Genomic DNA, 12,181 nt, shown 5'->3' on the forward strand with positions numbered 1-12,181 from the left:
ACTTCCGTAGTGATACTGCCTCGGAAACCCAAGGAGGGGTCGCTATGAGTCGGGGCCGACTCGATGGCACATAACAACAACAACAACAACAATGGTAACTTATCAGTTTAAACGTTCCTAAGGGAACATGACCTAGAAACTCTACTTCTAGAAAAATAGTCTAAGGAAAAAGAGTCTTAAATGAGGAAATAAATTAGTTCTTTATAGTGAAGGTGGGAGGGAAACAACCTAAAAGTCCAACAAAGAAAAATGACCAAGAAAATTAAAAACATAATGTTTAACAAACATATAACAATTTTATAATATCAAATGTTAAGTGAAAAAAATGAAAATAAGAAAGTGTGTGTATAAGATAATTTCAAACATGGAAAAATTATGAAGATAAAAAGAAAATATTCCAAAGTATTAACAGTGGTTGCTTCTGGATGGGAGAACTATAGTTTTGTTGTTTTTCAATCATCATTTGCACTATTTCCCAAATGCTCTATAATTAAGGTACATTATTTCTATAACAAATATTTTTTATCTAAGTTTTTTAAAAATGCATTTGTTCTGGTTAATGGCTAGATTTTTCAACTTCTGCCTGATTTGATCAATTCCAGAAAAAGATGGCCCAAGTGAGCTAGACTTTCCATAAGAAATAGAAAGAAGGAAAATATATTATAATTTTGTTTCAGGATCTGAGTCCTGATGGAGGAGAACTTTCCCAGTTGTAGAACTGTACTGAAACGGCAGTAATGTCATCCTGCTTCTCTCAACAGTACGTCTGAAACTTACAGAGGGCTCTGCTGGCAGCAAGGAGTTATAGACTCTCATAACCACTTGAGTCCCCATCTTCTGAGTCCCTAGAAGAGCTGGATCAGGGCCACCTTAAAATAGGAAGAGAAAGAAATATGCAAAGATAGTGCACTGGAAAGAAATCCTAAGAGCTAAACCACCCTAGTGGGGTTAGTCCCCACCCCTAAACTACTAACTTGAGTCACCTCCAAGTATCAGAAATAGAGCCCTGGTTAGCAGAAAATCAAGCCCAAGATATTATAACCACAATAAGGCTATCCCAATGGCATTTAAAAATTTACTCATTTAGGACTTAGGGATAATACAGAAGAGAGGAATGCTTCCCTATTATTAGTTAAGCATGGATGCATTTTCCCACCTACCCACACTTAACAGTCAAGAACCATAGGGAATACCCAGAAGACAATCAGGAGAAATACTGGGAGCTCTGCTTCCAGCACTCACTTCCCTCCATCCTTAGGACTTCAAAGTGCTATCACCTACATCATCTTATTTGACCCTCACAATAAATAACCCTTGGTGACAGATAAGGTTAACTGTATTAGCCCCAGTTATAGAAAACATGCTTGGGAGTTGCTCCACCAATGATCAGTGGAGGCAGTCCTCCAACTGACCTCTTTTGAATGATGATGGCGTTATTATCAACACTTAACTGCATACTCTGCACTGTTCCAAGTGCTTTAAATTCTCACAATCACTCCATGAGGTGGTGTTGTTGTTGTTATTTGCCATCCAGTCGGACCCGACACATAGCGACCCCTCCTTGGGTTTCCGAGGCAGTATCACTATGGAAGTAAATTGCCCAACCTTTCTTCCGAGCAGTGGCTGGTGGGTTTGAACCGCCAGCCTTCTGGTTAGCAGTCAAGTGCCTTAGGCACTACACTACCAGAGCTCCTCACTCTATGAGGTAGATAGTATCATTACCAACTTTTTTGCTGCTAGTCTATTTTCAGTATTCTACCCATCCTAAGGAGCTCTGGCAGCACAGTGCCTAAGGTATCTGACTGGTAACCAGAAGGTTGGTGGTTCAAACCCACCAGCCACTACACGTAAGCAAAACTGGGCAATCTACTTCCGTAAAGGTTTACCGTCTCGGAAACCCAATGGGGGTCACTATGAGTCGGTATTGTCTCCAGGGCAGTGGGTTTACCCATTTTTAAGGAAACCGTTCCTGTCAGGGACCAATCCAGGGGACAGAGATACTTGCAGAGGATTGATAGGTTGAGAAAGGGAAATGAGTTACCACTTAGCTGAAATGAGTTACTCCTAGTTCTAAAAGTCTGAATCAGGAACTGCACACTACGAACCAGGTAGGCTTAGAGATGGTTCGGACCTCGAAACTTCCGTAATTGGAAGTCTCCTTCCTCCCACCCCTCCTTAGCCCCGCTCCTCGTGTCCCCAGTTCAGATCTGGACGCTCAGCCAGTGGAAATAATGTGGTAGAGTCTCTTTTTTAGTTCCCAGTTACCCGGCACCTTTCAGCACCTACCTCTTAAATCATCGGTTTGTCTGATTCAGCATCTCCGTACCAGGCCCTATTAGAAACGGCCTCCTCTCTCTCAGGCGTCGCTGCTGCCTTCCCGCTGCCATGGTGACACAGAGGCCTGACTGGGCCTGGCCCGCCTCCAGCCAACCGGAGCCAACCCGTTGTTGGCTCCAGCTCCACCTCCTGCCGCCCAGGCCGGGTCCAGGCCTCTGACGGTTCTGACCCCGCCCCCTGCCGGCCAGAGCCTGCTCCCGCTGGTCTTGACAGCTCCTATTGGACAGAACCCTGCCTCCCGCCGGCCAGCACCCGCATCCTGCTTCCAGGGCCTCAGACAGGCTCTGCCCCTGTAAACGTGGAGTGTGCTGGCCACTCTACTGGCTGGACTTCTGAATGTGTTTGGACAGAGCAGGATCCTCGTTGCATTTCCATAGTTTTCCCACCCTAGAAAACACACCAGTCACATTCTTTAAGCAATTTATTGATACCAGCATCTCCACGTTCAAGAGAGCCAACAGTCCAGCCAAGGGGAATTTCTGGGCCCCACCGTGCTATCAGTACCAGTGACACGAAGTCTTTATAGCCAATGTTCAGAAAACCTTGTGTCTCCAGGCTTCAGCCTCTGCCCCCACTTGCTTGGTTAGGTCTGGGAATCTTGATCCCGCCAGTGAGGAATAAACTCAAACCTTCCTGGGGGCTGTATGCAAAAGCTCAAAATGCTTTTCCAAACACTTCTTCAGCTTTGGAGTTTAAGGTGTGTAAGGAACATACCATTAACTAAAGTCCAACAAGACCAGCCCAGTTCTTATGGGGTAACATGTTCTTTATGTACTTTTCTTCAGAGCAGGAGCAAAGGTAGAGGTCAGAGCCCTACTTTTCTGCTAACTCAACCTAGCACCCGCATTCTGTTGAACTGTATCCATCACTAGGTAATCCAAATACAACTCCAAGCTAAGGGTGGCAAATAAGAAACAGGCAAGACTGGAGACCCTCACAACTCCAGGGGCTCTGGGGCCCTGGTACTGCCACCCAACTCCCCAAACCAACAGATTCTCCTTCACAGGTGTAGTGGTATAATGATGGAAACTGGCTCCTGCCCCCAGGCTCACACCAGAGTCCCATTTTTGCTGTCATAGCGGGCTGTGATCTGGGGGAAGCGAAGGGTTGCATACTCTGTAGCATTTTCTAACTGCAGGTTCTTCACCTCCCAGGCAGAGCGTGACTGGGTCTGGCTGTACACCTGGATGTCAGCGTAGTGTAAGTTGCTCTCCTCTGACCTGAAGCTTTGACTCCTCTCTCCAAGCTCAAGCTGCTCAAACACCCGCTCATAGGTATTTTCTGGTGTTTCAGGGCCCTGTGAGGAATGGACAGCATTAAGAGAGAATCTTGGTTTTGCCCTTTACCTCCAATGCAGGGCTAGTTAGACTGATGTCCCTCACTTTGTCCTTTTAGGGGGTGTGGTAGTTAAGGTTATATGTCAGCTTGATTGGGCCTGGTTTTGAGTGTCTGGGCAGCTGGTGGTAGTTATTGCCCATGATGAGACTGGCAATCAACTCTATGATAGAATCTGCCACAAGCAGTTTGGTAGCTGCTTTAGGGATGTGGTTATGCGTCCTGTATATTAGAAGAAGCTTTGAGAATGGTCTGCAGCTTTTGGTATGCTTGACTCCTGCATGTAGCCAAGTCGTTGGTCAGCAGCCTGCCATGCTCTGCCGATCTTGGGACTTTCAATGGACTTGAATCAATGGCCTTCCGTGTGGTTTGGTAATATCAGGACTGTGCCTTTTTACCTGTTAACCTTGGGTTTGTCAGCCTCAGCAGTCAGCAGCTCCCTGAGTGAAGAAAGCCTCCAGCTTTAGTGGGCCAGAAGCAAGAGGCAGAGCTGAAGCCCCAGGTCGAGGGGTTTTCACCCAGCCCCTAGAGCCTGGCACTTTGAACTCAGGCTTCTATCCTCCAACATTGTAAGAGAATAAACTCCTGTTTGTTAAAGCTATCCCATTTGTGGTATATTCCCATCAGAGCAGCCTTAGGTAACCAAAACACAGGGTGATGGGAGGTGGGCAGAACCAGTAAGTTCTACAGATGTCTGTCAGAAGATAAAAAAGCTTATTGGGATCCCATGTCTAAACGGCCCAGGGAAAGGACAGAGGCCTGTCATTACCTTTGTGCCATTCTGCTGTTGCTGCCTTTGCTGCTGCTGCTGCTGCTTATACAGCTGTCTTATTTGGTTCTCTGAGAGAAACAAAACCAGAAACCAGACCAGATACCGCTGATCATGTGTGTCACAACAGAACTGTGCACTGTAGCATTTTCAATGGCTGATTTTTCAAAAGTTGATCCCTAGGCCTTTCTTCTAAGGCATTTCTAAAGCAACAACCTTTAGGTTAGTATTTGAGTACTTAACCATTTGCACCACCCAGGGGTTCCTCCGAGGGGAAGAAACCCAACCTAAAACCATCCTCTCTTCCCTGTCTCCGCTGAGATTGCCCCTTTCAAATATCTCTATTAAACTATTATGGTAATCTCCTGCCTCATATCTTTGTTTCCATTCTGTTCTCTTTCCACTTCTGCAAATCTCACAGCCAAACTCCTTAGCAGGGTATACAATCTGGCCCTTTCACTATCACTATATGATGTCTTCCACCTTCATTTATCACAGCCCCTAACGAATGAATATATGTTGAGAGTCCTTTACATGCCAGGCTCTAAGGAGCCTGCCATACTCTGGAGGACAGAAAGATGAGGAGGATGTTTTCTCTGCCTCGGGGAGCTTATAACCTACTAAAAACAAAACAATGACAACAAAAACACCCATTGCTGTTGATTCCAACTCACAGCAACACTATAGCACAGAGAGAGGTGAACTGCCACCTAGGGTTTCCACAGCTGTAAATCTTTACAGAAACAGACTGCCACCTCATTCTCCCCTGGAGTGGCTAGTGGGTTCAAACTGCTGACATTTCAATTGGCAGCTAAGTGTTTAACCACTGTGCCACCGGGGCTCCTTTACTGCCTACTAGGAGGGGACCAATAAGTTAACAGACTAGTGTTACAATACCATGTGGTACATGCTCAGCTACATCAAACTATCTGCCACTTTCAATCAAGTCCATCTCCTCACTCTTCCTCTCTTCTCCTTTTTTTTTTCTCCTCTCTCTCTCCTAATCCTCTACCTAACATTGGTGCTCTTTCCCATTCTCCCATGGCATTAGTATGCTTCTATGATACTTTTAGTAGATGATATTACGAAGAAAGGCCCGGATATCCACTTCTGGAAATCAGCTGATGAAAGCCTTATGGATCACAATGGTCCAATCACATTGTGCATGGGGTCACCATGAGTTAGGGGCCAACTCAACAGCAGCCAACAACAACAATCATAGATGGCATTGCCATTATTTATTCACATATCTCTTCCTCAAACGTGATTTTAAAATTTTCCAGGGCCAAGAGAGAGTCTCCTTCTTTCTATGCCTCTCTACCTCCACATGCAATGTAAGTCTCAGTATATATCTGTTGGCTGAATGAAGAAACAAGTAACCAACATTGTCACTCTGCCATAATGGAAAGAACAATCCAGAGGTTCTGAGTCACTCTACACTAAAGATTCTCTGTAGTGTATTATATCCTTGGTGGCATAGTGCCTAAGGCATTTGACTGCTAACCAGAAGGCTAGAGGTTCAAACCCACCAGCCACTCCTTGGAGGGATCACTATGAGTCGAAAACAACTTAATGGCAGTTTTGGTTTTTTTTTTTAATCCCTTCCAAAGCTGCTCCTCTTTTCAACTCTTACATCCTTTCCAAAGACAATGACTCTGCTGTCTTCTCCTCTCTAGGTTGTCGCCTCCCAACCCCTTGATTTCTTCAGACCTTCCCCACACATAGTTACCTGTTTTCTTTTTTCGCTGGAAAGGTGAGGAGCAGCTCCTGTGACAGGAAAAACAGATCACCATGTGCGAGGGCATCCCTCCTTTATTATTTGCTCTGTGGTCTCCTTAAAATTCTGGGATGACTCTTCCCAACTTTCTTCCAACAAAGACTCATCCTGAGCCAGGTTCAGCCCCAAAGGATTTGTCGAGAGTACCACACCCACCCCTGAGACTATGGCTGTTAGACAACCTTCAAACCTGGAATGAATTCCTGGACATCACTTTTCAGTCAAACAATAGACAAGCCTCTAAAGTGAACAATAACATCCGTGAGAAACATGTTCCTCAGAAGAATCAACCACGTGAAACCAAAAGGGCAGCATTTGCTCAAAAACAAAGTTCAGAAGGCAGGAAGGGGCAAGAAAGAAGGGCGAAGGCAAACAGGAAACCCAGGGAGGAAGTGGGAAGACTGCTGTCACATTGAGGGGATTACAACTAAGTCACTAAACAAAATGCATATAAATTGTTTAACAAAAAACTCATTTGCTCTGTAAAATTTCACCCAAACCACAATAAAATGTTCAGACAAAAAAAAAAAGTACCACACCTCTCCCAAATAGATGGTTCTGGAAGGTAGAGTGGCACAACTGACATAAGCAAACCCAAAATACAGCTTCAGGCAACCAGGGACTACATGCCAGGGATGAAGCTGGGCTGAGGACTATTTTGGGATTGTCTAACAGGCCAGTCCCAACAGAGGGTGAGGGAAAACTACCAAACAATGGGATATTGCTGGATTCAGAGTTAACTGTTTTTTCTTAGTCAGTGCTTTTTTCTGGGGGGGGCTCTGCCAATGGTGGGCTTTCATGCTGGGAATCATAGAGACTGCCATAACCAGGGCTAACTAATTAGGGTCCCCTCAAAGCCCTTTTATAACAGATGACCTCCCTCTCTGCTTCCCTGTCCTTGTTTTCAATTAACAGAGGAAGTGAGAGATATTTAACCTTTAATGTCCTTTCAAGAACTTTGTCCACAGCACAGGGAGCGCTGAATTTGGTGAGTGACTCAGCCGCCCCACCCACGCTTCAGCACAGACCTCTTAGACTCCTTTCTGGACCCCTGGGGTACCCTGTGAAGCCTGTGTGTCTGCGTGATTGTCAAGTGTTTGATGCCAGGAGAAACAACATTGCTCTGAGAAATTTGCTGAATAGTTTGGGACTTACTCTGGATACTTTTTTCTTGCTAGTACATTTCCAGCTGTCACCAGAGCCTACTTGTCTAACTGCTTGTCTCCCTAGGGAAGTTTCCTGGTTTTGCTAATTAAAAAGAAAGAGGGAGAGAAACTCCTAAGTCATGTTGATTTTGCTACTGTGGAAAAAAATCAGAATTTTTCCAGACAAATATGACAGAGATTTGTGGTTTTGTTTTGGTTTACTTTTTTTGTAACAAAAGATTTGATATTTCAACAATCTTCACACATAGAGTTCAGTGACATTAATTACGTCCATCATGTTCAACCATCACCCTTATCCATTCCCAGATTATACCATCACCCTTAACAGAAAGAAGCTCAGTGCCATCTAACTGTTGAGTCCTTCTCCTCCTTCCCTTCTCATTCAGCCCTGGTAACCATTTGTAAATGTTCGTCTCTATAGACTTGCTTATTCTAGATACAAGTGGGATCACACTATATTTGACCTCTTAAGATTGACCTTTTTCACTCAGCATAATCATTTCTGTTTTTAATTCTGTTTGCTGAGTTGAGAGAAGAGCCTCCATCCAGATTTTACAGTGGTTCAGAAGAAAAACTTTGAAACTACTTCTGTATCTTCTACTTTCTCTCCTGCCACTTCAGCTCTTACATTCTCTTCTCACTGCCTAGTCATAGCCTTATCCTAGTTTCTAATTCCTTGTCCATTGTTGCTACTGTCTTCTTACTTATTTCTGTTTAAGTGGATAAAGAAAACATTAATTCTCACATATTGTGAAGAATATAAACAATGTCACCAAATAATTTATGTAGAAATTGTGGAATAGGAATCTAAATTTCTGTGTATACATTCACTGAAAATACAGTATTATTACAAAAGAAAAGAGAGAGAGAGAACACTAATTCTGAAATACATAATTTAGTCTACCCAATTTTAGTGAAGAGAACCTATTTCCAAGTTGGATGTTGCACAGTGGTTGAACATAACCCAGAGAATTCAGTTAGATTCATAGATGAAGGGATTTTATTTTTAGTTCAGAATTGAGAAGACTAAATGGGCACTGTCCTATACTGGTAGTAAGAATAAAAATTGTTGCAATCTTTCTGGAATGCAATTAGCAATAAGTATAAAAAGTCTGAAAAATAAATGTGTGTACCCTATGATGTAGCAATTTCATATCCTAAGAAATAGAGACCTGTGAAAATCTGGATGCTCATTACAGTACTATTTATAAACATAAAAATTGGAAATATCCCAAATGCCCAACATTTGGGAATTGTCTAAATAAATGGCTTATCCAACCAGTGTAATACTATGCAGACATTTTAAAAAGATGTTGGAAGAATGTTTACAATCATGGAAAAATTCATTCTTATTAAATTAAAAAAAAAAAGATGTAAGATATGTTTTGGAATAAAAACTGCACATAAGCATTCAAAAAGGATTACATGGACATATGCTAAAAAGTTCGTGTCACTTCTGAGTGCTTATATTTATAGTTCGCATCTTATTTTCTACTTTTTTTATGGTTAAATGGGCTATACATATATATTCTTTAAATTGTACGTTAGATGCAAATTTACAGAGCAGAGTTTGTTTTACATTCAACATTTCATGTACATTTGGTTTCACTCCCCAATGACCATCCCTAACCCTAACCCACTCTCCTCTTCTCCCTTCCCAGTAACCGCCGCCACTGCCCTTATTTTCTACTTTTTGCTGTTTTCCAAATTTTCTACAGTAAGTATGTATTATTACTTTTGCAATCAGAAAAAGAAAATTTATAGTGAAAAACTCTGGAATTGTCATAGTAACTTTGAATGCCTGGAGGCTTATTGAGGTAATGAGAAATAGAAGAGAACAATTTTTAAATAATCCTATTAATATTTTATGAGGGAAAACAGATTTTGGTTAGAATCTAGGGTACTGGTTCTAGAATCTAGCATAGGTTCTAGAATCAGAATGCTTATGTTCGCTAGCTTTGTGACCTTCAGCACGTTTCTAACCACCCTCAAAAAAAAAAAAAAAAAAAAACCTCACTGCTATCAAGTCGATTCTGACTCACAGCAACCCCCATTGGATTTCTGAAGCTGTAAATCTTTACAGAAGTAGATCACCCCATCTTCCTTCCATGGACAGCTAGCTGGTGCGTTTGAACCACTGACCTGGTTAGCAACCAGATGCCTTATCCACTACTCCGCCAGAGCTCCTTTCTAACCACCCTAAGCCTCTGTTATTAATGAAATGAGGAAAGTAGTAGAACATAAACCTCTTGGGATTATTATAAGACTAATATAAAATAATAAATATAAGCAGCTGGCATATAATGAACATCAATAAAAGTTGACTAGTACAACTACCATGACTATCAGAACTCAGAGGAAGAACTGACCAATAATGAAGAATGTGAAGACTTGAAAAGAAGGGGAGTGAAAGAAACTGTTACATCTCCTTCTCTTGAAGCCCTTAAAGATCTCTAGATGTCCTATATCTGGAGGACATCTCATAGTTTAAAGAGTGCTTTAAGAGTTTTATTTTCTTTCAATCCTGATAACATTCCGGGAAACACAAATTATTGTTCCTGAATCAGCTAAGGCCCTAGGACTTTGATGCCTTACTCAAAGCTAGAGACCAAATTTCCTTTTCATTACTGTGTCTTCTGGATCTAACAGTTGGCCTGATACATAGTAGATAGTCAATGAATGTCTGATTAATAAATGAAGGGATAAATGAGTGAACAGGAGGAATAGGACATAAATCCAATGTACAGACTCCAAAGCTTATGTGGAAATCTTATGTACACTGGAAACCGTGTACCTCACCTGCATCTAAATATAATGATGCTTGATTTACAAATAAAACACCCCCAAGATCTGACCCAGGCAGGGACTGGTATAGCTAAAAAGGCAGTGGACAGAATAAAACCAGGCTCAAGAGTCTATAGTGATGACACTTCTGAGTAAGACCAACACTACCACAAATAATTTATTATGAGGTTTTCACATACACTATATTCTTTGTTCTTTAAAACATATGTGTGATGTAAACAAGGTAGGTCATATAGTCTATATTTAACAGATGAGGAACAGAGAAGTTAAGGAAGTTGCCTAAGGTCACCCAGCAATTAAGTGTGAAAGATACATTCAGATATTCTTTAGATAACCTCCCATTTCTGCTCTTTTAAATAAACATTTCTCCAAACCAGTTTGCTTGCTCTGGAAGGCAGTATTATGTATTGGTTAAAAGCAGGGACTCTTAAGTAACACTTAAGAATGTTAAACTGGGGTTTGAATCTTGGGTCACTTACTAGTCATGTGACCCTGAGCAAGTAACTTAATTTCTAGGAAGTCTCAGCTTCCTCAGTGGTAAAATAGGGGGAGGGGAAAACAACTTCCCTCATGGAGTTGTGAAAATTAAATGAGCTTGTTTGTAAAGTGCCTGGCACAGCGTAAATGCTCAAATGCTATGATTATTATATTTAAAAGACCAGGTTTGCTGGTTTGCTGATAAAGCCTGTGAGACCCCTGAGACTATGGCCCCTACTTACCCTTCAGGTCTGGAACTGAACTCATTCCTGTGACTTCCAGCCAAACAGCATACAGGCATATGGGGTAAACTTTTACATCAGGTAGATATACTCCTTGGAGCAATCAATTGTGGGAGAACACAAGGGCAGTGTTTGCCCAGGGAGACAGCTGGGGTTGGGGGACAGGAGTAGGTGGGAGGGAAGGACACACTGAAGAGGTAACTATAGGGAGGAAGTGGGAAGAGAGCTGTTACATTGTGGGGAATTAGTCAATGTCATAAAACAAAATGTGTATGAACTCCTCTGTGGAAAATGAATTTACTCTGTAAACTTTTATTCAAATCACAATAAAAATTAAAAAAGGCTATGACTATTGGAAGAAGGAAAGGGAGAGAAGAAAAAGGGGAAGAGGACAAAGAGAAACAATGTCTTATTCACCATTCCAGCCCTGCTCTGGCCATTCTATACAGACATCTGGCTTGGCTGTGTTTTCTGAAGTCTCCTGAAAGGAGGAAACACAGAGGGGGTGCTGCTCTGGTGCTGGAACCAAGAGGTGCCTGGCAGAGGGAGGTGGCAGTCGGAGGTTGGCAGAGAATTATCTCCAGGCTTTCTCTTACTCATGCATGTAATGAAGGGGAAGGAACTCTCCTCTTCATAGGACCTCCATAGTCCAACAACAAAGACTTTCCCACCTCTGCCCTTTCCCCCTACTCACCAGCTTCCCCCGCAGCCCAGCAGGTTTCCCATAGTGCTCAGTCTCCAAGGAAGACCAGCTGTTTTCCAACATTAAGAGGCTCATGCATTTCCTGGTTCTCAGTTTAGCTTTCAGCGGCAGCTCCAGGGGAATCTTGACAAGTGTCAGGTTTCAACCTAGCAGGTTGGACTTTGGAAGCCACCTGCTGGAAGGATTCCCAGGTGACTCCGTTCCCAGCCAAACTTAGAGCGGCACACACCCGGCTCCAGATGAGAGCTATCTCACCTTTGGGATTTGGAACTTCTTTGATGAAGCCATAGACTTTGAGCTTCAAGTTCCAAAAAAAAAAAAAAAGACAGTAAGAAACCTGAGATAGAAAAGGGCTCTGGCTTTCCTTCAGAAATGCTTCTCCACTACATCACATTGTCTTTGAAATACATTTTCTACAATGGAGTAAAGGGGTCTTCCCTTATCTTCCCCAGGTTTAAATGAGTTTCACTTTCTAGGTACTGGTGCCATTATCTTATTATGCCTGTCCAGAATCTGGGTTTGAATGCTGGAGTCTCTTGTTGTTGTTGTTGTTATGTGCCGTTGAGTCAA

The 12,181-nt window shown here is 42.5% G+C and overlaps 1 protein-coding gene across 1 annotated transcript; it reads right to left on the minus strand.

Moving 5' to 3' along the window:
* Positions 1 to 3,385: 3,385 nt before the first annotated feature.
* On the minus strand, positions 3,386 to 11,634 carry CUNH11orf52 (chromosome unknown C11orf52 homolog). Its single transcript, XM_007936608.1, has 4 exons — positions 11,603 to 11,634; positions 6,171 to 6,208; positions 4,442 to 4,512; positions 3,386 to 3,634 (listed from the first exon to the last, which is right to left on the minus strand). The coding sequence occupies exons 1-4, from the start codon at positions 11,632 to 11,634 to the stop codon at positions 3,386 to 3,388; spliced, it is 390 nt and encodes a 129-aa protein (XP_007934799.1).
* Between the last annotated feature and the right edge of the window lie 547 nt (positions 11,635 to 12,181).

The sequence above is a fragment of the Orycteropus afer genome, unplaced genomic scaffold (assembly GCF_000298275.1).
Source record: "Orycteropus afer afer isolate SDZICR_OR568_19922 unplaced genomic scaffold, OryAfe1.0 scaffold00036, whole genome shotgun sequence".
In the NCBI taxonomy this organism is placed as follows: Eukaryota; Metazoa; Chordata; class Mammalia; order Tubulidentata; family Orycteropodidae; genus Orycteropus; species Orycteropus afer.

Excerpts from the sequence above, each read along its gene's own strand:
- CUNH11orf52 (XM_007936608.1), bottom strand. The coding sequence starts at position 11,634 with ATGGGAAACCTGCTGGGCTGCGGGGGAAGCTG. Across the intron at positions 6,209-11,602 it reads CTGGGCTGCGGGGGAAGCTG|GAGCTGCTCCTCACCTTTCC; the intron begins GTGAGTAGGGGG and ends TTCCTGTCACAG. Across the intron at positions 4,513-6,170 it reads CCAGCGAAAAAAGAAAACAG|AGAACCAAATAAGACAGCTG; the intron begins GTAACTATGTGT and ends TGTTTCTCTCAG.